Source organism: Brassica napus, chromosome A2, assembly GCF_020379485.1.
Source record: "Brassica napus cultivar Da-Ae chromosome A2, Da-Ae, whole genome shotgun sequence".
NCBI classification, from domain to species: Eukaryota; Viridiplantae; Streptophyta; class Magnoliopsida; order Brassicales; family Brassicaceae; genus Brassica; species Brassica napus.
Window position 1 is genome coordinate 7414897 of NC_063435.1, and position 23172 is coordinate 7438068.

A 23172-nucleotide genomic window follows, 5' to 3' on the forward strand; every position below is an offset into this window, starting at 1 on the left:
GAATGCTCGGTGTCCGTTATGAACGGTGGATTTCTTGCGCTTCTCGTTTAAATGATCTTATTTAACGATTTTGTTATTTTGAATCCTTAAATTAAAATCTTATTATAAATATTGTATTATAGCTATGTATTGAATAATATATTTTAAAAATAAATCTTCAAAACTATCTATAAGTGATATATTTTAAAAATTATTTGATGAAATTGAGTGAACATATTTGTATTTATATAGAAAAAAATACGTAAATATGTAAAGATAATATAAAGATCTAGTAAACAAATGTATACGTTTGCAACAGATTGTTCTCAATTGGTAAAGATGGTTTCGGAACCAAAAGAATGACCAGCATTTGAAAATTATCTGGAAGACATCAAGCTTCTCAAAGGAAGTTTTCTCAACTCAGACATCGTTCATGTTCCTCGAACGGCGAACTTTCGGACGGATAGTTTAGCACGCAGTGCTAGGAAACAAACATCTTTTGTCGTTCACATGGATGCGGAGTTACCGATCTGGTTTACAGAGTCAACATGAGTCTGTAAATGCCTTGCTGTAAAAAAAAAACAAATGTATACAAATCTATTTAGTTAATAATTAAAAGTTAACTAAAAATACATAATCACTCATAAAAGATTTTATTGAATATATTTATAGTTATATATACATGTTGTGAATAGGCATGGGAGTTCGGGTCTTCAGGTTAGGAGAGTTCCTTTCGGATCAGGATCCTTTGGTCCTAAACATTTGCACCCAATAGGTATTTGTAAATTTTTGGTACGGGTTTAGATCGGTTCTTCTTGGGTTCGGGTTTACAATTAAAATACATGTAAAATACCCATAATTTTTAAGTACATATCAGGTCCATGTCGGGTTCGGTATTAAGGACGAAACCACATCAAATTTAGTCAAAATCTATCATATATATCTAAAATTTTACAAAATAAATTTAAATAATCTATTAATAACTAAAATATTTTTTTTTAAACTCTATATTTTACATTTAAAGTTTCATATTACATGAAAATATTACAGAAATAATAACAAAGATTGTTTACAAAACATATTTCCACTAAATCGTAAAATAAAATATAGGAAATAGAACACAAAAAATCATAGTTTTGGATATTCATGTTTTTAAGTCGGATATGAATTGGTTCTTATAGGGTCGGGTCTATTTGGATCGGTTCTTTTCAGATCTGGATCTATTCGGATAGGTTATTTTCATTTTTTTCGGGCAAAAGAGTTTTGGACCCAAAAGGTACTTGTAAATTTTTGGTTCGGTTTCGGAACGCTTGTATTTTAGGATCGGTTCCGGTTCAAATTTTCGGGTCCTGGTAAAATTTCCAGGAATATAATATAAAAGAAAAGGTGCTACTATTGAGATTTATACTATCAACATTCAAATTGTTTTGTAATAGTTCACAAAAAATTAAATCTTAAAAAGGAATTTTACTTTGAATTGTAAAAGTAAACACACCATTTTTGCTTCTTTAGCTTTTAGTTGCGTTTTGTCGTAGTAATAGTACCGCAGTTAGCATTTCACTTTTATTTTATAATTTTTAATTAAAATTTATACGCTAAAAAGTTGGATGAATGGAGGCAGCTTCTTACATGTGGAATATGCGGACCACTGTAAACATTCATAGCCATAATTCAGACATCAGTATCTCGGGGAAAAAAAAGTCACATGTACAATGCTTGTTAAAATGAATGAGTGCAGTAAATGTTAGCTGGAAGCCTGGAACACATAACAAGCTATCATCTTCACATATTCGCAATGCTCCAAACTCAATAAATGAGTGTACTAGAATTGCAGCTGGTCCTGTATAAGTGATTTATGTCTTCTTTCAATGTGACGGAAGGTACTGGTTAGCGTTCACGTGAGACAAGAAGAAGAGGTGTTCATTCGTCAATGTACCAAAAGGATGGTGTGGGGGTAATATTTTAGTTGAAATTGGGCAACAACAACAAAAACGTGCGCTTTCTCCTTTTCACTTATCTTGAAAACAACAAAAATAACTAAACAATCTTTTTGTCTTGTTACACGCTCATTGTTTAGCGAGAAAGTGAATTTTGAATTCATTTTGCTGATTAGTTACCTGAGAAAGTATCACTATTAGATATCAACCAAATTCGTGGTATTAGCGTCTATCTTGGCCTCTCATATTTGTCTAGAATTATTTTATGGGAGATGATTATTGTTGGAGATCAGATTCACACCATTAACAAAATCCATCATGCATGCATTGTATTCGACCTAGTCCTTCTTTTAATTTTCTTTTTTGACGAATTGAATGTAAAAAAAAGAAACTAGATCTTGCACAACTTAAAAGGAAAGTGTTCGCCGTTACTGAACCTTATAAAAAGGGACTGAAGTTGCAAAAGAAAACGATCCATAAACATTACAAAAGCGGCAGAATACTGCAGAACACTACTTTTTAATTAACCTAGAGTATTCTGGACGAATCCATAAGGAAAGATTGCATTTAGAGCATTTCCAAAAAAGTCTATTATAAAAAGACTGTATTTAGAGCATCTCCAAAAAGACTATTTTTTTGTTGTTCATGGCGGTTGTTGCCTTGATAGCAATATTATAAATATTTGGTGAAGATGAGGATGATAGAATAAAACATTCATTTTTGAAAAAAAAGTAATGTTCATTTTCGTGAATAAATCGAATTTCTAGTGTAAATAGAACAAATGAAAGTTAAAAAAAAAGCATCATTTTTGTTTTGACTTAATTTTGACTCATATTTTGAAAAACTCCAATATATATTATTTTCTTAACTAAATGTGTATTTACTGAGCAGCTTGATCCATTGTTGTGTAGATATTGATTTGTGATATTTTAGGAGAACAAAAATGTGGAAACAGTTATATAGAGGAGAAGGGCAGCAGCATAAACAGATCGAAGAATGCATTTTGTATAAAAGAAATTAAAGAAAAAATACGTCAAAGGAAAACAGAAGAATGTAAAGAGAATAAAAACAAAAAATTAAATAAAATATGCAAGAAATTTCAGAGATTACATTAAAAAGGGCCAATCGAAAGTGGAGAGAAAACTGAAGGGGATTGTGTGAATCTTCTTCTTTATGAAGCATCTCAGTCTTATCAGATCTGGAAGGAGTGTAACCGTGTCTTCCACAAGCAAACTCCTGCGCATAAAACTCAGTTTCTTTTGATCTGATTCAGCATGTGTTTGAAGTACCACATTAATTAGGAAAATTAGTATACAATAAGTCAGCTGAAAAGGTGTATTCCTCTATGCAAATCATATACATCGATGTCTATCCAATACAACACAGCTATAGATTATTATTATTTGCAATATGGTTTGGTTAGAGAGGTTAATGTTGGTGGTAGATTTTAATGGCTTAACTTACCGATTACTGAAGATTTAGAATCTAAATTAGTGAAATAATTTATAAAAGAAAAGGGACAAAAAATCGGTGGATACAGTAGCGAAAAAAAAATACAGTAGAGAAAAAAAATAAGGTAGACAAGTTTGATGGTTTTATTGGACATGTATTATTTTTAGAAAAGACAAAGAAGCTAGGGTAATATTTGGACATGTATAAAGAGATGAAGCGGGGATGGAGAGGATGGTATGCGGAACACAAACAAATAGATAAAATATATGTTTTGTAAAGAGTCGCCGAGTCTCCAGACCTTGAGCACAGCAAAGAGCCTCAGCTCTCTGTTCCCTAAACCATCAGCACTCATCAACCCCATTTTGACAGGACGTCGAGACAAGCCGTGTCGTCGTCAAAACTTCCGTGGACGATGTAGGATCACAGCCTCACAGTCCAATATTGCACAGAAAGGTAAATTACTGAAAGAGAAAGTTAAGAGAATCAAAGTTAAGGGATTCATAACTGCTGAAGAAGGGCTGCTGGAGAGCTTAAGTTGGTCGAGACCTCTCGATGTCATTACAGATATCCGCGGCAGATCACTGCTCGTCGAGCTTATTAGCGCCGAGACTGACACCCGTGAGTTAAAAAATAATATCAAACAAACATTTGTTTTATAAAGAAAAAAAAAGGAAGCTAAATAACATATTAGGAGTACTAAATATTTAGGTTAATGAAACCATATCTCAGTTCATAGTAACAATAATTATAACCCCACGTACGTACACACTTGGCAGGGACGGTTATGGAGGAGGGTCCAGTAGAAGACTATGCACAACGTGTATGGTTCGAATCCCGTAATGAGAAGTACGAGTGCGTGTTCGACATGCCCGAAGACTTTGGAACCGTGGGGGCCATCAGGGTACAAAACCAGCACCATAGAGAAATGTTCATCAAGGAGATGAAGCTTGAGTTACCCAGCGGCTCCGTAACGTTTACATGTAACTCATGGGTGACCCCCAAGTCCATTGACCCAACCAAGCGGATATTTTTCTCCAACAAGTCCTACTTGCCATCCGCAACTCCGGAGCCTCTCAAAAAGCTGCGGAAGGAAGAGCTGGAGACCTTGCAAGGCAACAACCGCGAGCGAGTTGGTGAATTTGCCAAGTACGAACGCGTTTATGACTATGATGTGTACAACGATGTGGGTGACCCTGAAAAAGATGAAAGACTTGCCCGTCCTGTTATGGGAGGCCTCTCTCATCCGTACCCGAGACGGTGCAAGACTGGTCGCAAACCCTGCGAGAAAGATCCCTCCTCAGAGAAACGCGAAGGGGAGTTCTATGTCCCCAGAGACGAGGAGTTCTCTTCAACAAAGGGCACTGCATTCACGGGCAAGGCTATCTTAGCAGCTCTTCCCTCCGTGTTCCCACAGATCGAGGCTGCTCTGCTTGATCCCAACTTGCCTTTCCCACACTTCAAGTCCATAGAAGATCTCTATGAAGTTGGCATCGACATTCCCAAGGACGCTGGCCTTTTACCTATGATCCCCAAACTTATCAAAGTTGTTGCTGAAGCTCAAGACAATCTTCTACAGTTTGACCCCCCTATTCTTCTTAACAGTACCAACAACCTCCCTCCCTGTTTCTTCTTTAATTAGTCCTCCCTTATATCAAATCCAATTCTATACTACAATTTATCTGATTTAATTTCCTTTCATTCTGATATTTGATTCAGAGGATAGATTTTCGTGGATCCGAGACGACGAATTTGCTCGCCAGACACTTGCAGGCCTTAATCCATATTGCATTCAGCTAGTTACAGTGAGCTATAACTAATATTTTAAGCGCTATGCTTGTTCCAATAAAGCAAAAAAAAAAACATTGTCTGCTTTTAATGAGTGTAAGATGTACTATTTGTTATTCTAGGAGTGGCCGTTGAAAAGCAAACTAGACCCCGCGGTTTATGGTGATCCCAAGTCACTCATTACTTGGGACATTGTGGAAAAAGAAATCAGAGGAGTCATGTCAGTTGATGAAGTAAGATATATATATATATATATATACTCCCTCTGTTTTTATATGTAAGTAGTTTTAGCAAAAAATGTTTGTTTCACAATGTAAAATGTTTACATAATCCAAAGCACCTTTTACATTTATTACATGTTATGTGACCAATCAAATAATTCATATATTTTTATTATTGATTGAATTTATGTATTAAATGTTATTTTTTCAAAAGTAAAAGTTTTCTTAATATTCACACTTTTAATTAAAATTACTTACAAATAATGAATAATTGCATATATATATATATATATGGAGGATTTCCGTTATGAATAATGTATGTAATCATGCAGGCCCTAAAGAATAAGAGATTATTCATGTTGGATTACCACGATTTGCTTCTACCGTATGTGAACAAAGTGAGAGAGTTGGACGACACCACCTTATATGCTTCTAGAACACTATTCTTCCTCAGCGATGATAGCACATTGAGGCCTGTTGCCATTGAGTTGACTCGTCCCCCTGATGTCAACAGGCCCCAATGGAGTCAGGTCTTCACACCAGGCTATGATGCTACCTCCTGCTGGCTATGGAATCTTGCTAAGACTCACGCTGTTGCTCATGATGCTGGTTATCATCAGCTTATTTCTCACTGGTATTGAACACTATAGAATAGATTCAGACATAAGGTTTTTTAGAAAACACGTTTTTGAATTTAACTGCATATATATATTTATTAACTGCATTACACATATGTTATTCTAATAATGAGATGGGAAATGTTTACAGGCTGAGGACTCATTGTTGTATGGAACCATACATAATAGCTGCAAACAGACAACTAAGTGCCATGCATCCTATCTATAGGCTGTTGCATCCCCACTTCCGCTACACCCTGGAGATCAACGCTCGCGCACGCCAAAGTCTCGTCAACGCAGGTGGAATCATTGAGACTTGTTTCTGGCCAGGCAAATATTCATTAGAGCTAAGTTCAGATGTTTATGCTAAACTATGGAGGTTCGACAGGGAAGGTTTACCTGCGGACCTCATCAGCAGGTAACTTACTGTTAGGGTTCTGTCTCTAGCTCTTGTGTAATATTTTGTCACACAATAATTAAATTACTAATTAAGCTAACAAAAACCATTGAAAGGGGGCTGGCTGTGGAAGATGAGACCGCAGAACACGGACTGCGGCTTACTATACCAGACTACCCATTTGCGAATGACGGTTTAATGTTGTGGGATGCACTCAAAGAATGGATCACAGAATCTGTGAAGCATTATTATCCCGATGCGGCACTGATCACGTGTGATGAGGAACTCCAAGCATGGTGGAGTGAAGTGAGGAACATAGGGCATGGAGACAAGAAAGACGAACCATGGTGGCCTGTCCTCAGAACACAAGATGACTTGATTGGCGTCGTGACCACGATTGCGTGGGTGGCTTCAGGTCACCATGCAGCTGTAAACTTTGGACAGTACGGGTATGGAGGGTACTTTCCCAACCGACCAACCACAACAAGGATAAGAATGCCAGTTGAAGAGCCAACAGAGGAAGAGCTAAAAGAGTTCTATGAGGAGCCAGAGAAGGTGCTGCTTAAGACATTCCCGTCGCAGAAGCAGGCGACGCAAGTGATGGTGACTCTGGATCTTCTATCGACCCATTCACCAGACGAAGAGTATCTTGGAGAAGAGCCAGAAGCATCTTGGGTCGACGATCCTGTTATCTTTGCTGCATATGAACGGTTCAAAGGCAGGCTCAAACATCTAGAAGAAGTGATAGATGAGAGGAACGTGAACGTTTCTCTAAAGAACAGAGCTGGAGCAGGTGTTGTTAAGTATGAGCTTCTGAAGCCCATCTCCCAACCCGGTGTTACCGGAATGGGTGTTCCCTATAGTGTTTCTATCTAAATGCATTATTGTTTCTCTAGTAAAAAAAAAAAGTGAACGATCCATTTTCCTTTTTGTTTTCATAATACTAAATCTCAACTGTCCAAAAACTCTTCGTCACCACAAGCTGAAGAGAAAACACAGCAATTTCAAAAAAAATACAATATCCCTTGATAACTGTAACTAACATATAAAGAACTTCCAATTTATCTATCTCATCGTGTCACTCACTACAGAAACACATTTATACCTCCGGCCTTCTTCACGGCCTGGCATTTTATTATATTTATAAGATAACTTTTATAAACGTGTTTTTTTGCAGTTTGTTACTTTTGTAAGGAAGAAAGAGAGTGTGCTTGTGTGTTTTTGCTTTTACTGGTTCCCGGAGATGGGAGCGTCACGGCCTCTCTTGAAATCATCCCAGCCTTTGACCCAGGGTTGTCCAGCTGCTGCACGCGTCTCTGGGGCTGCATGTTTGTTCAGATTCGTCATGACTTTCTTGTGTAACGCCAGAAATACCTTAAATCATCACAACAAAGAGACGACTGATTATGCTTCAGATTATGCTTTTTAAACAAAGGATACATCATGAGGTTTAAAGGTTACCGGATTTGAGCTCACTATCTCGGGAGGCTGTTCCTGAGCAGTTAGCCATTTCCAGAGATCAGGGTTTTCCTGCAGAGGGCCAACAACTCTATTATCAAACAATTAAGTTAAAAAAAAGATTATAATCACTCAAACAGGGTCATGGCTAAACTGTTTCTGTTAGTCCTCTTGGGAGAAAAAAATTACCACAATACATAATATAAATAAACAGTTGAACCCTATGATACACAACCTAACCCCCAAAGATCTTGTTACATAACTACAGAAACTGCTATACAATTCATCTATATATCTCAAAAACAATGTGCAGATCCATATACAAACCTCTGGGATGTGAAATTTTTAACTGATAAGAGAGACAAAAGGAACACATACCAAATCGAGGACATGAATGAGGGATTTGACAGCGGTTTCGTCCATGGAATTGACATTCTCCTCAACCCAGTTACCCAAAACCAGATCAAGCTCCAGAAACCCTCGTTGCTTGCTCCTATACAACAATCTATTCACACACACACACAAAGTCAATCACCAAACACTATTATTTTTTGTTACAAACTGAAAAATAAATAAATGAACCATACCTGTTGATGGTTATCCTCTTCTTCTCTTCGTTGGAGAGATCAATATCAAAGCTTTGTGGACTCGAGCAGAAGAATCTTGCCCCCAAATCAACTCCATTTCTAAAAGACCAAATAAAAAAGACCCAGAAATTAATGATAAATTACCTCTTGTCGTAAACGATGGAAGAAAAATTATACTGGAAAATAGGAGGTGCAACGGAAGGGGTGACGGAGCACCGTCTAACCACCGCGGTGGAGCGGATGATCCGGTGGACGTTAATCAGAGCTTTTCGGCTGGCCATTTTTTTTGTTGATGCTCTCTCTTCTCGATCGTGTCGCAGCGAATGTACAAGGCAAAGAAGTACAACAAAAGTGGTAATGGGCCTTACATTTGTCGTGTCCCTCTCCTGACCACAATGGAATATAGTTTCTTTAAACCGAAACAATACCGGTTTAACTTTAACCGCGATAAACCAGTCGGATTATGTTGATTTTTTTTTGTCAACGGTTTATGTTGATTTGTATCGAATAAATATGAATTGAACGAAAATGTTAAAATAAAAAAAGAAAGAAGTATATTTCATGAGTAAATTAGCTCAATATACAAAAAGAAGTGAGATACCATAGAGTTGAGGGAAAAAGGTGATGATGGGGGGAAAAAAAATGGGGGGAAATAGGGTATGGAGTGCAAATAGGGAATATGTTGTGTGTAGGGAGTACAAATTCTCATATTTTATTTCATCTATATTTTCAGTGAGCCAATAATATTTTTCAAAATATGGTGAAGTTTTGTTTCATAGGAAGACAGTTACAAGTATATATAAAATGCAAAACAGACTTCAAATAACATACCGACCTTAGCTCAGTTGGTAGAGCGGAAGACTGTAGTTGTTCACAACAGATAATCTTTAGGTCGCTGGTTCGATTCCGGCAGGTCGGAATTTTTTTTCTTTTCCGATTTTAACAATTATAAATTTAGTCTCTGAAACTTTTAGATTTTCCGTATAAACCCCACAAAACCAAAACCTCCTAAACTTTCAATAACAGTAATGTATCAGATTGTAGAAACAGGCAAGAATCTATGGAAGCTCCAGCCTCATTCTTTGAACACTCTAAGACTTCACTGGACCAGAAGTTAGTCAAACATCAGGTACATTGATTGTTTCTCGCTTACCAATAATCTCTGCAAGAACACAACCCATCTTCAAACCTATGAAACCGTATCCGATCCCTTATTATAATCACTCTATTCAACAACCTGGACACTGACTTGATCCAGTTGTGGCAATCACTACACATCCTTATATTCTTATGAATCCTAACTTCTGATCCTGGACTACTCTTCAATATCCCAAACGCCAACGCAAGCTTTTCGCTATGGTAGTTCAAGTTCTCCTCTTTCTCCTCTTCAGAGACATCCATCAACACCAACTCAGTGTCGGGCACAAAGCCTTGAGACTTTGTTCTCTGTATCAGCTCTTCCAACAGTTTGTATATCGCATTCGTCTCTACATGAGATGCATCTCCCGCCTTAAACCGATGTATCACTCCTCCGAACTCCACCCAACTCTTCCCTTTCGCTTTGCGGATTCCTTCTCTCTTCATCAGCTCTCTCACCTTTTGCGCGCTCTCCCACTTCTTCGTGGAGCTGTATATGTTGGAGAGCAGCACATAGTCTCCACTCCTCGCCTTTGAAAGATTCTGTATCGCGGTTTCAGCTAGCTTTGGGTTCTTGTGAGTTCTAGCGGAGCTAAGAAGAGACCTCCATATCACCAAATCCGGCTCCACCGGCATTGATTCTATCAACTCATAAGCCTCTTTCACCTTCCCTCCTCGTCCTAACAGATCCACCATGGCTCCGTAGTGCTCTAACTTCGGCTGTAACGAAAACTGCCTCCTCATTAGATCAAAGTAACCTTTCCCTTCTTCAAGCAAACCGCAATGGCTACACGCTGTTAACAACCCAAGAAACGTTATCGAATCCGGCAAAACATGCTCTGCCTCCATCTCTGAGAACACTCTCATCGCTTCTTCCGCTAGTCCATGCGTCGCGAAACCTGTGATCATCGCGTTCCAAACAGACACATCGTCCCTTTCAACTCCATAGAAAACCTCTCTCGAACTTTTAATATCTCCACACTTTGCATACACGTCGACAAGTGCAGTACACAGTATCGGATTAAGCTCAACCCCACCGTCCCTCATCATCAACCAATGCACCCACTTCGCACGACGCAAGTCTCCAAGACGAGCACAAGCCGCTAACGCCGAAGCGAAACTGAACTTATTCGGTTTAATATCAGCAAAGCTAATCATATCCTTAAGAGTTCTCAACGCTTCTTCGTACTGTAGGTTCCTGACGTAACCGCCAATCATCAAGTTCCAAGTGATGACGTTACGATCACTCGCTTTACGAAGAACCTTGTTAGCCAAACCGCACTCGCCGTTTATCATAAGACTCTCGATGATTATGTTTGTGTTGGAGACGCTAGGAGAGAGCGAGAGGAACCGAGTGAGGAGGCGGCGAGCGATGTGTGGGAGGCTGCAGCGTCTGTAAGCTGCGACGATGGAGGCGACGAGAGTCGGGTGTGTTAGGTGACCGAGTTTAAGGATGTGAGCATGTGCTTGAAGAAGAACGCATTTGGAGTTTGGTTGAGATTTGCATGATTCAAGAACTTGTTTCAGCAACCGATGATCTAAAGCAAGAAAGGATAAGATTGGTGGTGATGGTTTGTCGGAAATGTGTGGTCGGAATCTAGAAAGGATAAAGGTTTTCTTACCGGCGAGTGTAACGAGGTTTGAAGCGGAGAATCTTCTGATTCTGGAGATGGAAAGGGAGATTCTCTGCATCTCTCTTAAACCCCTTTCGCTCGGCTCGAACTGAAGCAATTTTCAATTTTGGAGTCTAATCGAGGATTTGTTTTGCCCGAACTTTTTTTTTTTTTTTTTTGTCTTTTGTTTCTACAGTAGTAGTATCTGATAGAGTTGGGCATTTGGAAATCTCTTTGGATATGGGTACAAATGTACGATCCATTAGGATATTGGTCTGAGTTTTGGTTATTAGGCCTAATTGTTCAATAATTAAATTTCTAATGGTTAGTCTTCCCATTTGGAGTTCAATACGTTTATAAAAATATCTGAGCCGCGTTTACTGGTCAACTCGCTATACCAACCCTTTGCTTTATTTAGACATTTTTCTAATAACATTTTTTGACCAAATGCTTAATAGCATTTATTACCAAGTCGTTTTCACACCTTTGTTCTTTTTTGTTGTTTCTTTGCTCAAACCAAATTAGTATTATGTACAGTATTATTATTTTAAAAACCAACAAATTGTTTTTGCCTGCTTAGTGCTTACGTGTCATTCTAAGAAATTGTAGAAATATTGTATATTGGCTTTTCCTAAATAGAAACTATTTTAATGCTGTAAACATTTACAATCTGTTACAAAAAAAAAACATTTACAATCTGTATGATTCATTTAATCGTTATAGAAAATGTCTAAAGCCCAATATTAAACCCCAAAAAGTCCAACTAATAATAAACTTTTAAATTAGAAATTGTGTGTTTCCACGTAACACATGCATGAGATTCTATTGGGGGGGGGTTGACGAAGAAAATGTAAAGAATGAAAAAGAAACTCACGCGCTTATGGAACTCACTTACTCACTTACTTACCCCTCCTGTATTTCGCTCTTTCCCAACTGGCACAAAGCAAGCACCATCACTCCCCCCAATTAATTCACACCTCTCTCTCTCTCACAGCTTCTCCGATGCCGTTGGATAACGACGGTAACTGTACCTTAACGGAGCTCATCTCCTCCCTCCTCAACCGCATCCCCAACCTCCTCAGCTTCAAATCCAAATGGTCCTCGATCCGCGTCAAACTCGCCGATCTCAACACTCACCTCTCCGATATCTCCGCCTCTTCTTCTACCACCAACCAGCTATCTCTGGATCTCCTCCTCTCCCTTCGAGAGACGCTCCACGACGCCGCCTCCGTCGCGGCGCGGTGCGAGGGCCCGGATTTATCTGAGGGAAAGCTCAAGACGCAGAGCGACGTCGACTCGATCACGGCTCGACTCGATCGCCACGCGAAAGACGCCGAGGTTCTGATCAGAAGCGGCCTTCTCAACGAAATCGTTACGGTTTCATCTAAGAAGGAAGCTGCGGCGAGGAATCTAGTTATCCGGTTACAGATCGGTGAACCGGAATCGAAGAACTCGGCGATTGACTCGCTGCTCGAGCTGCTTCAGGGAGATGATAAGAACGTGATGATCTCAGTAGCTCAAGGAGTTGTTCCCGTTCTTGTTCGGTTGCTAGATTCGTGTAGCTTGAGTGTGAAGGAGAAGGTTGTAGCTGTGATTTCAAGAATCTCGTCCGTGGAGAGTAGCAAACACGTGTTGATAGCTGAAGGTTTGTCTCTGCTGAATCACCTCCTTCGAGTGTTGGAATCAGGGAGTGGTTTTGGTAAAGAGAAGGCTTGTGTTGCTCTTCACGCTCTGAGTTTGTCTAAGGAGAACGCTAGAGCGATTGGGTGTAGAGGAGGTATCTCGTCTCTGCTTGAGATCTGCCAGGCGGGGACACCTGGCTCTCAAGCTTTCGCTGCTGGTGTGTTGAGGAACTTGGCTTCGTTTGGAGAGATTAAGGAGAATTTCGTTGAGGAGAACGCTGTTTTTGTTCTTGTCTCTCTCGGCTCTTCAGGTACGGTTCCTGCTCGAGAGAATGCGATAGGATGTTTGGCTAGTTTAGCTTCCAGGGATGAGGATATGATGATGCTGATTGTTAGAGAAGGAGGGGTTAAGTGTTTAAAGAGTTTCTGGGATTCTGTTTCCGATGCTAAGAGTCTCGAGGTGGGAGTTGTGCTTTTAAAGAATCTAGCTTTGTGTCCTATTGTGAGAGATGTTGTTATCTCGGAAGGGTTTATCCCACGTTTGGTTCCGGTGTTGAGCTGTGGGGTTCTTGGTGTGAGAATCGCAGCTGGGGAAGCTGTTTCTTCGCTAGCGTTCAGCTCGAAAAGCAGGAAAGAGATTGGTGAAAGCGGATGCATCGGTGCATTGATTGGCATGTTAGATGGTAAAGCCATGGAAGAGAAAGAAGCAGCTTCGAAAGCTCTGTCGACGTTATTGGTGTGCACAAGCAACAGAAAGATTTTCAAGAAGAGTGACAAGGGTGTACTCAGTCTTGTTCAGCTCTTGGACCCGAAGATTACGAAATTGGATAAGAGATACACAGTCTCTGCGTTGGAACTGCTTGTAACTTCTAAGAAATGTAGGAAACAAGTCGTTGCTGCTGGTGCTTGCTTGCATTTGCAAAAGCTTGTGGAGATGGATGTTGAAGGAGCTAAGAAACTGGCAGAGAATCTTGCTCGGAGTAAGATTTGGGGCGTCTTCGCAAGGCCATAAGGGACTGGATACGTTATTAACTTGTATGTAAGGAACACTGATGAATCTTGTCGTGTCTCTTTTCTCTATATGTTGTTTGATTGTTCATAAGGTTTGGTTGATTGAAGTAGGGAGAGTTTAATTGTTGATTAGTTCGGTAGACAAATAATAATAATAATATCTTTGTAGAGTATGTAATCCTCTGTTTTTGTTTTTCTTGGTGAGCTAATCATATCAGAGATCTTTCACAACTTTTGTTCATGTCCTCTAAAACTTCAAGAACCTGGTCCTTGCTATCAAGTGTTTGATTGATTTATCTAAATCTAGGAACAGAATAATGCTTTTCAGTGTCTAATCTCAAACTGTTTTGTTGCATATTTGAGTTGGAATCTGGTGGTATGTCATGTCTGAACATATCTCAAATAATGTTGGTCGGAAAGCACATGGCATTTGTTTTGTTTATCCCTTTATTCACAAATCTTAAAACTTTTTTTTTGTGGCCTCGTATGATTGTTATACAGCTGTTAAGTTCTTCAGACTTAGTCCAATGATTAAAATCACAAATCTGAAATCTTCACATTGCTTGGATTCTTTAGTTCACAAATGATGTAAAAAAAAGTAGAAGTTATCGTCAGTTTTTATTTCTCTACAAAATGGGGGCAGATCAGTTACCACTGATATTTCTTACATTTATATCGTTACATTTCCTGGAATAAATGTTCTTAGATCAAACAATAAAGAGAGCAAATGTGTTTATTGAACGATGGGAGCGTTACCATCATGCTGATGTTTACTTAATACTGTATAATGATTTGAGCTGCTGACTGATCAACCTGCTGCTGTGAATAGCTGATTGAAGCTCTAGATTATCTGACCACCATTGTTCTAACCCGTGAGCCTCGAGAAATTTTTGTTTCCCTTTCGACATCACGAAAAGCTTTGCTGCTGCTTGAGGAATAGTGTTCACACCAGGACTATTGTTCTCCTTGTTGTTCACTTCTCTCTTCTCATTTACCCCATCCTGTTCAGTGTAGTGGCAGCAGATGTAGTCGCTGTCGTTCACATATAAATGAGGCACCCATTTCCTCAAATCCACTGAAGATTTCTGATTCTGCCCGTAAAAACTCGGTACCCAGTTCCTAAACCCTGAACCACTACCAGGACTAGGAGGACCCTTCTCTGCTTCATCACCATTTAGTATCAAAGGCTCGTTCTTTTGAGGAAGCATTGACATGAGTCTTCTCCAAGCAAACCCAGCTTTTTCACCAATGTTTCTTAAGCTCATAGCGAGAGATACAGAAGGTGGGTTGAACAAATGAGCATCCACAAACAGCCCTTCTTTAGCCAATGCCTTACCAACCTGTAAAGCGAAACCAGCTCCTAAAGAATGACCAACAATACACACGTTGCTGCTCCCATACCTCTTAGCTACCGACTGCAGCGCCTCGAGAGCCACGCTGAACCTCACCGAGCCTTTAAGGCTCTCCCAGGCTAAAAACCGGAGATCATCTTCGATGTCACGTCTCATCGTAAGGCTCTTTAGTATGGTTCCTCTGAGCGCGAGTACTGCTTTTGGTGCCCCGCTTGGTCTGATGACGACTAAATCAGACATGGCAGCTGCTCTGTCCCACTCGAGAACAGCTCCGAATATGGATCCGTCTCGCTCATCGATCAGCGTCTGCGATAACTTGTACTTGAAAGGGATCCACCATTTGGGTGCGAGAGCGTTTTGAGCGTTTCTGTTCTCTTGTCTGTCGAGTTCAAGTAAGTAAGCTGCTTGGATAAAGCATGCCATTACTGTTCTCTTGTAGTTCGGATCCTTCCTATATACACAGATAATAAACAACAAAAAAGGTTAAAACATTATTCATTTTTATATACTCTAATTAATCAGATTCATCAAAAGTAAAAATCCTTGCAGAACAAAAAAAAGTAGTTATTTTTAGAAACTTATCAGTTCTCACAGGACACTGAAAGTTGGTAAGTTCAGACACGATCTAAGTGTAGCATGTTCCAAGTTTCAAATGGTTTGTCTGAAGCAACAAATTAAGCTAAACAAAAAAATTCAACCAACTCTGAGTTTGAATCTCTTCTGATCCGAAGAACAGAAACCCAATCTAAAAACTGTCTTTTTTTTGTCTTTTTTCTTCTAAAAACTGTCTTTAACAACAATGTATGAACAGAAACTAGTTTCTGTTGTAATAAGAGAGAGAGAGAGAGAGAGAGAGAGAGAGAGAGAGAGAGAGAGAGAGAGAGAGAGAGAGAGAGAGAAATCATACCAACTGGAACTGATGAGATCTCTCCAGTTAGGAGAAGCTACGTTTCTGGGTCCCGAGACGTGAAACGCGTAAGGGTGATGAGCGTCATCTTCCTTCACCACCATCCTCTTCGTCTTCGGAGTCATCGGCGTAGTAGCAGCCGCCATTAACACCACGGAGGATTCAGTTTCCGTCGTGTCTTCTTCCACAGCTCCACAATTCGCCATCAACATTCCCTCTCTGTTTCTTTTCTACGCGACTAGAGAATCAGATCACACCCTCTTCTCAGTGGGAATTTAACTTTGGAGACGAATGCAAGTTGGCAAATTCGAAACCGGATCGTGAGGGAATCGGATTCGAATTGAACTGTTTTCAAGCGTTGGAACTGGAGAAAAAAGTAAGATAGACAAAGTTGCAAGTTTTTAGATTTGTGAATTAATTAGAAAGAAAAACTTTAATTAATGAGTTTGAAACGCCTGAGATTTGCGGATCTATCAAACGGTCATCTTGTTTTTGTTGTCGAGTTTTATAGTAAATACCTTTTACACCCTTAACGTTTTGTCGTGGAAGGTATTTCCTTGAAGGGTAGAGTAGGTAGAACGATTGACTTAGTTCACGCTGAAGAGTGAGTGGAAGCCAGAATGTATGAATTTTTTTTTGTCACTAGAGTTTTCATCTATAGTATCGGAAAAATACATGGTTGAAATAGTAGAGCCAGTAAAACATATATACAAATCCCCGAAAACTAAATTTAACAAAAAGAAACCAAACTCCAATAAATGGAGATTTCATCAGCATAGTCCATCGCAAGCTTCGAGAAGAAGTCTACAAGGTGTTGTTCTTGCTTCACCCTGACGGTGATTGGGCTTTGGGGTTAGAAACTGCTATCAAACTAGGCCTTCGGGTTTCGGATCCAGAGAAAAGATCCGAGATTCTCGAAACAATCGTCAACTCAGCTGAGAAGCTTGCGAGTCAAGAAACTCTGAAAAAGGCGCTTGAACGTCTCTTGAAGTTTCTTGCGAAAGACGCAAGCTCGTCAGTTGCCTTAGGGAACAAGCAATGCCAGAGAACACGTTCGAGATTCTCGGTAAGGTGATTCACCACACGTTTCGATGGAGACGTTCGGCTTTGGGGAGGACCCGTGGTTCGACCTGTGGGACTACATCGCCTCGGAAAGCGAATTCGACAAAGCGGTTTATATCTTCCAGTGCTTGACAATGCGGTTCAATATTGGTTTAGAAAGCTTTGTGGTTCCTGCTGTAAGTAAATTTCTTCCGGAGATAAGCTCAAGGCTGAACCCGCCGAGGGCGGTGTTGGTGGATAACAGTAGGTGGGCCTTGGCGTTTACGGGTGGGTTTTGTTAGGGAGATTGCAGTTAAGATGATAGAATCAGTGAAAGTGCTTGTTGAGAGGAGAATGGAGGTTGGGCTTGTGAGGAGAGCTTTCAGGGATCTTGAACGCATTGTGGAGGAACAATGGGACTGGTACGAGGCTCGGGAGTACAGACTCGTTAAGGGTTTGCGTAGGAGCCTCTGTGAAATCAGAGGCATGAAAATGGAAAGTAAGATGGTGTTGTGGAGAATCAGTGGGACTCTCGAGAGGAACGTGAATGAAGATTTGAGAGTGCTATCAGGGCTTGATTGGCTGAACCAACCTTAGAGTATCAGTATATATACATATATAGTTTAGTTTGGTTTTGGATAAGTCAATAATAAGTGGTAACCAAAGTATTTTAAACAATTTTCTAGAATTAGTCCTAAGGACATTTTGTTAAATATACACAATAGAATTTGAAGTGGTTTGAACATTAACAAATCGCACCTCTAACTTTCAAAATGTTAATTTTAAGGAGATATTTTCTTTTAGTAGAGTAGATTGGGTGCACCTCATCCATTACCTGGTGGGGGGTTCTGTTGAGCGCACATCATTCCACAAAAAAAACAGGTGTTGTGAGATTCTTTACTAGCTTTTTCGATCGATTTATCAATTAACCCAAAAGATTCAATAATTTTCAATTTGAAGGACAAAAAGACAACCGCAGCGAGGATTGACATTAGTAGCAAAAGATCAAATAAAAATCACGGGGAATGGTGGTTTTGTGGCAAAAGAGACATCATTTTCTCCTCTTTTCTTATTTTCCTTTACTCAAAGAAGGAATGTGTTGGGGGGTTGGTTTCTGAAGATGATGATTGTCTTATTTGGATCTGAAACAAGCTCTCTTTGCTGCTCGAACGATATCCTCTACCTGAGGAAGAGCCAATCTCTCTAGGTTAGCTGCGTAAGGCATTGGAACATCGGCTCCTGCTATCCTCTCCACCGGTGCATCCAAGTATGAAAAGCTCTCCTCTACTACCGACGCACTGTTCCACCATAACACAAACATTAATCAATGATTCTGACAATAGCGATATCGAAATCCAAAAACAGATTCGTTTCTAACCAGATTTCTGCACAGACTCCATGCTGAGGGAAACCTTCTTCAACTGTTACCAATCTACTTGTTTTTCTCACTGAAGCATTGATCGTTGCTCTGTCTAGCGGGCGGATTGACCGCAGATTTATTACCTAACCATTTAATTAAAAAAAACAAGAAGTTTTTAAGAGGCTTACGTATCAGTATTTTTAAGCAGAATCACAAGACACAAGACTCTTCATACCTCAGCACTTATTCCCTCTTCTGCGAGCTTCTCAGCTGCCTAGAATCATGTACATTAATAAATTCAGAGACAGAACAATGATAAGCACTAATTTTTTTTTTTAAATCATCTAAGAGGTATATTTGAGATGCTGAAAATGACAAACCTTGAGGGCAAACCCGACCATCTTCGAGAAAGTTGTTATTGTTACATCCTTTCCTTCTCGTTCAATCTGTTATAGCCCAATACAGCATTAAAGCATCTAACTTACTAGATATTAAGCAAAAAAAAAAGGAAGAAGAAGGCGGTAATGTAGAGTGAAACTACCTTGGCTTTTCCTATGGGAAGACAGAAACTTGAATCAAGTGCTTCTTCTGAAATTGGAAATGATTCACCATATCTGCATGACGGGTTTCGCATGAGGGTCTTTTTACCTAAGTGAACTACATGACCAAATCTCAAATTAGGTAAAGTACTTACAGTAACTCGTTTTCAAGGAAGACAACGGGGTCAGGGTCTCTAATGGCAGCTTTAAGAAGACCACGAGCATCTTCAGCTGAATATGGAGCGAGAACTTTCAAACCAGGAACTGAGGCGTACCATGCTGCATAGCACTGCAAAATGTAAAAAAAAATTAGGCCCTTCTCTGAGACACACAGTCATAGTTCCATCATCCATGTGATCATTACCAGACTTAAGCAATACAGTTGCACATCCTGTCCTAAGAACCTTGTTCTTAATAAATCATTTCAAAATGCCTAATTCATTTAGGGAAAGTTTGATCAAAGTTAAAGCCCGAGCCAGTTCCTTGATCTTATTGGATAATCATTTTAACAGAAGCCAAAGGTAATGTTTGAAAGAGTGAAAAACAGCGATTTAATTTGTGAAGGAAAAGGTATGTTGGTTAGCATTTACCTGAGAATGCTGAGCACCAACACCAGCAGCAGCACCATTGGGTCCTCTAAAGACGATGGGTACATTTATCTGTCCAGCAGACATGTAATTTGACTTTGCAGCAGAATTTATGATATGATCAATTGCCTGAAACAAATTGCAATAGAGATCTTAGGATACATATAGAGATTAATAAAAAAGAATGTCTGTGCACTTAAGTGTCAATGATGCCTGGAAACAACATATTTTCAACCACAGTGCATGATCCCATAAGGCAACAATGATGCCTACTAATCAAGTCAAGGAAAGAGGGAAGATGTAAGACAAATCAACGCTAACCTGCATAGAAAAGTTAAAAGTCATAAATTCTACAACAGGCTTTAAGCCAGCATAGGCGGCACCAACTCCAATTCCAGTAAATCCAGCCTAAAACATGATAAAAAAGATGACAGTCAGAAATCATCAGAGTCTAGAAACATGGACATAAGGATTTGTGACTGTAAATGAAATAAGAAATCCAAACCTCGGTAATAGGGGTATCATAAACTCTCTCAGGACCATATTTCTCCAAAAGGCCTTTAGTGATCTGTGAGTACATAATAAACCTCCAGTATAATAAGATAATGGCCAAAACTAGAAATTTCCGTAATGTTTTATCTTGTAATTCTAACCTTGTAAGCACCTTGGTATTGTCCAACCTACCAAACAAAAAAAAGATACAAGAACATCAATATCTGACTATAAAGTGCCATATTAAATCAATAATGTGAGCCTGCAACTAACCTCTTCACCCATGACAAAGACTTTAGGATCTGCAGACATTTCCTCATCGATTGCAGAATTCAGAGCATCTCTGACTGTCATCTAAACAAGGATTCGCACAGGAAAATGTAAGTGGTCTTAAAAATTGCATGTACAAAGGAATAACATCTTCATTTTATATTGTAACTCAGATCCTATCATAACTAAAACTATGGGCTCACAACATATATGTTACTGTGACTGTAAGTCCTCTAAAATCCACCATTTTAAATGAAAAAAAAACACCAGGAGAGAAAGCAAATGATCTATCTTAGCATTTCGTCTATTTAATGAGTATTGCTCACTCAGACACCAGTGATCATCAATCAAGCAGCTCTAGTAATCCTAAACTGACTAGAATACCTCTTTTGAACCAGCTGCGTAGCTCCTTGCGGAAACCAACCCGGATCGCATCCTTCTGAGAGACTGTTTCAAAACCCCATTTTCGAAAATCAGAATCCCAGATCAAAATGCAAAAGTGAGTAAAAGGCTCTTACCGAAGCAGAGAAGCCTCCATCGACGGCTCTTCTCCCCAGGATTCCCCACATTTTCTAGCTAACTGGAAAACAATAAGCACTCTTCTCAGATCAAAACCCCCGTAGATCTCTAACAGACTAATCAGAGTAGATCGATAATTGATTACCTTAGGTTTATACGATCTACGGCGCCGGCGAAAAGCGATCGGAGACGGCGGATTCGAGAGAGAGAAGAAGAAGAAGACGACTCAAATGCTTGTTTTTTTTTTTGTGACAACAAAGATTTCAATTAGAGTAGTAGGTCTCTTCTTCGTCAAATGACAGGAGCCGTACGATTAGTAAGTAGGTCTCTTCTCACCAAATGCACTGGAGCCGTACGATTAGTTTACTATCGATCATGTTCATTATCATATGGTTGGTTGACATTCTCGGATTTTACTTTTTCCTTTTTCTTTCTCAACTATATATTATTCCATGGTTGATGCTGTTTGTTTTATTTAGGTGATGGCGACCCAAACACTACATGGTGCACAGGATGAAATTTATAAAACAATACTTATATTATCAAATTATATAAAAAAAAAAATTCTACAATATGCATTTTTTCTTCAATAAAGAAATCAACTGACTCTTAAAAAATATAACATAGTTAAATCATCCTTTATTTTTCAATAAAAAATCAACCATTGATTCCAAAAAAAATTCGTCTTTTAAAGTAATTTCGATTATTCTTTCTAAGGATTTTAATTTAGGTTTGTCTTATTTTTATCGCTTTTATAGTTCTCTGTCACAGATCGTGAAGATCAATAAGGGAATTCAAATGTCAAAAGTTTCTTGGGTGCTTTAATGGTAGAGATTCAAAGGAGTAATCATATTTGAAGAAAATAGATCTAGTTTTAATAATATAGATGTTTTTAGAGGAGAAAATTCTTTCATTTGATCTTCCAGATCTGCTGCAATATGGTTCGTGTGAAAGAAACTCAAGAAGTTTGATTTGAAAACTACTCAATTTTTCCAACCAGAAGATGTCTAGTTTGATACTGGATATGCCTCGCAAATGTTACAAACATGAGAGAGTCAGAGGAGTTGCTATGCCTATAAGAGAGATTCCATTTCATACTACAACATGAATATGAACTCAATGAGATAATGAATAAAACTCTCCACTCTTACACTGAATGAGGTTTGTTTATGGAAAGATGGGTTGAAAATTAATATGATGTGGATTACTTGAAATTTGTTCCTTAGTGGGTGCAAATTATATAATGGTTAACTACTACACTGAAGCGGCGATCACTGCTCTTGAAGATTTGATTGGGAAGACGATGGTGATCGCGGAAAAAGCTCAGAGCCAGGAGTATGTGAGTGTCAAGTAAATTTTAATGTGTCAAATCCTCTTCAAAATCCAAGATGGTTAATCTTCCTGAAGGGGTCAAGCTGAAGTCTCCTTTCTTCTATGAGAGGGTCCATAAAAGATGTTACAATTGTCAGCATATGACACATGAGAAGGCTAACTGTCCGCTATTGTTGAAAAATAAGGAGCTTGAAGAGATTGTAAGAAGAGTGGAGTGTACTTAAAAACAAATCCTAAAGAAAGTGGTGCACAAACCTTCAGATCCATTTTATGGGGTGCTTGAAGAGAGCCAAGTAGATATGTACCCGATTCTTGGCCGTCCTAAGATTGGTCCGGAGATGTTGGAAGGGATGAGACAATATTTCTAAGTGGTTGATGGGGAAGAAAGGAAAATAAGTTAGGAAAAATACAGTATAACTGTATAACATAGTTAAATCTTCCGCTGTTGTTCAAAATAAAAAAATCTTCCGTTATTTTTCAATATAAAATCAATCATTAATTCCAAAAAAAGATCTTCTAAAGTAATCTCAATTGTTCTTTTTAGGGACTTTAATTTAGGTTTGTCTTTTTTTAAGGATTCGTCGACGATCAAGAAAGGAATTCAAGTGTTGAAAGTTTAAAGTTTTTTGGGTGCTTCTATGGTAGAGGTTCAAAGGAGTAATCTTGTCTGCAGAAAATAGATCTAGTTTTAATAATGATGTTTCTAGAGGAGAAAGTAGTTTCATTTGATCTTCCAGATCTACTTTACAAGTTTCAGTATTGAATTAGCCGGTCGACCACCTATTAAAATTTTTGAACAACTTGATTTGTAACTTTTTGACAACTAGATCAAGCAACCCATTTTTATTTTTCCTGTCGGAAATGCCTGGCAAAACTAACTGTGCAGTAGTTAAGTCATTTCCAACCCTACTGCAAAGAGATTTGAAGTATCAAATGTTTCAGTTTCACTATTTTTCA

The 23172-nt window shown here is 38.9% G+C and overlaps 6 protein-coding genes and 1 non-coding gene across 8 annotated transcripts; 3 read left to right on the forward strand and 4 right to left on the reverse strand.

Moving 5' to 3' along the window:
- The first annotated feature begins 3589 nt into the window (after positions 1-3589).
- On the forward strand, positions 3590-7326 carry LOC106406355 (lipoxygenase 2, chloroplastic). The gene is made up of 7 exons (XM_022687410.2): positions 3590-3986; positions 4145-4969; positions 5085-5170; positions 5276-5386; positions 5707-6008; positions 6143-6409; positions 6505-7326. Exons 1-7 carry the CDS (start codon positions 3635-3637, stop codon positions 7262-7264), a joined length of 2703 nt encoding a protein of 900 aa, XP_022543131.2. The 5' UTR covers positions 3590-3634; the 3' UTR covers positions 7265-7326.
- Positions 7327-7371: 45 nt separating this feature from the next.
- LOC106406357 (succinate dehydrogenase assembly factor 2, mitochondrial-like) lies at positions 7372-8827 on the reverse strand. 2 transcript variants are annotated; one of them, XM_013846990.3, is made up of 5 exons: positions 8611-8827; positions 8434-8532; positions 8225-8351; positions 7850-7918; positions 7372-7762 (listed from the first exon to the last, which is right to left on the reverse strand). In XM_013846990.3, the coding sequence occupies exons 1-5, from the start codon at positions 8712-8714 to the stop codon at positions 7616-7618; spliced, it is 546 nt and encodes a 181-aa protein (XP_013702444.1). In that variant the 5' UTR covers positions 8715-8827; the 3' UTR covers positions 7372-7615. The 2 variants fall into 2 exon arrangements, with proteins under 2 accessions (XP_013702444.1, XP_022543132.1); XM_022687411.2 differs by having other exon boundaries at positions 8650-8801.
- A 436-nt stretch (positions 8828-9263) lies between these two features.
- Positions 9264-9352, forward strand: TRNAY-GUA. The gene is given in 2 exon segments: positions 9264-9300; positions 9317-9352. It is a non-coding gene; the product is annotated as a tRNA-Tyr (tRNA).
- Positions 9353-9386: 34 nt separating this feature from the next.
- Positions 9387-11394, reverse strand: LOC106406356 (pentatricopeptide repeat-containing protein At5g50990). Its single transcript, XM_013846989.3, has 2 exons — positions 11193-11394; positions 9387-11108 (listed from the first exon to the last, which is right to left on the reverse strand). Exons 1-2 carry the CDS (start codon positions 11260-11262, stop codon positions 9583-9585), a joined length of 1596 nt encoding a protein of 531 aa, XP_013702443.2. The 5' UTR covers positions 11263-11394; the 3' UTR covers positions 9387-9582.
- A 683-nt stretch (positions 11395-12077) lies between these two features.
- LOC106402428 lies at positions 12078-14049 on the forward strand. The gene has a single exon (XM_013843163.3). The coding sequence runs from the start codon at positions 12186-12188 to the stop codon at positions 13815-13817; it is 1632 nt and encodes a 543-aa protein (XP_013698617.2). The 5' UTR covers positions 12078-12185; the 3' UTR covers positions 13818-14049.
- A 311-nt stretch (positions 14050-14360) lies between these two features.
- LOC106402628 (GDSL esterase/lipase At4g10955) lies at positions 14361-16534 on the reverse strand. Its single transcript, XM_013843403.3, has 2 exons — positions 16076-16534; positions 14361-15619 (listed from the first exon to the last, which is right to left on the reverse strand). The coding sequence occupies exons 1-2, from the start codon at positions 16285-16287 to the stop codon at positions 14587-14589; spliced, it is 1245 nt and encodes a 414-aa protein (XP_013698857.1). The 5' UTR covers positions 16288-16534; the 3' UTR covers positions 14361-14586.
- Positions 16535-18017: 1483 nt separating this feature from the next.
- LOC106406527 (pyruvate dehydrogenase E1 component subunit beta-1, mitochondrial-like) lies at positions 18018-21211 on the reverse strand. Its single transcript, XM_013847211.3, has 14 exons — positions 21029-21211; positions 20883-20944; positions 20749-20811; positions 20368-20448; positions 20256-20282; positions 20108-20170; positions 19924-20010; positions 19606-19731; positions 19171-19304; positions 19018-19090; positions 18857-18922; positions 18712-18750; positions 18495-18619; positions 18018-18414 (listed from the first exon to the last, which is right to left on the reverse strand). Exons 2-14 carry the CDS (start codon positions 20931-20933, stop codon positions 18249-18251), a joined length of 1101 nt encoding a protein of 366 aa, XP_013702665.2. The 5' UTR covers positions 20934-20944; positions 21029-21211; the 3' UTR covers positions 18018-18248.
- Between the last annotated feature and the right edge of the window lie 1961 nt (positions 21212-23172).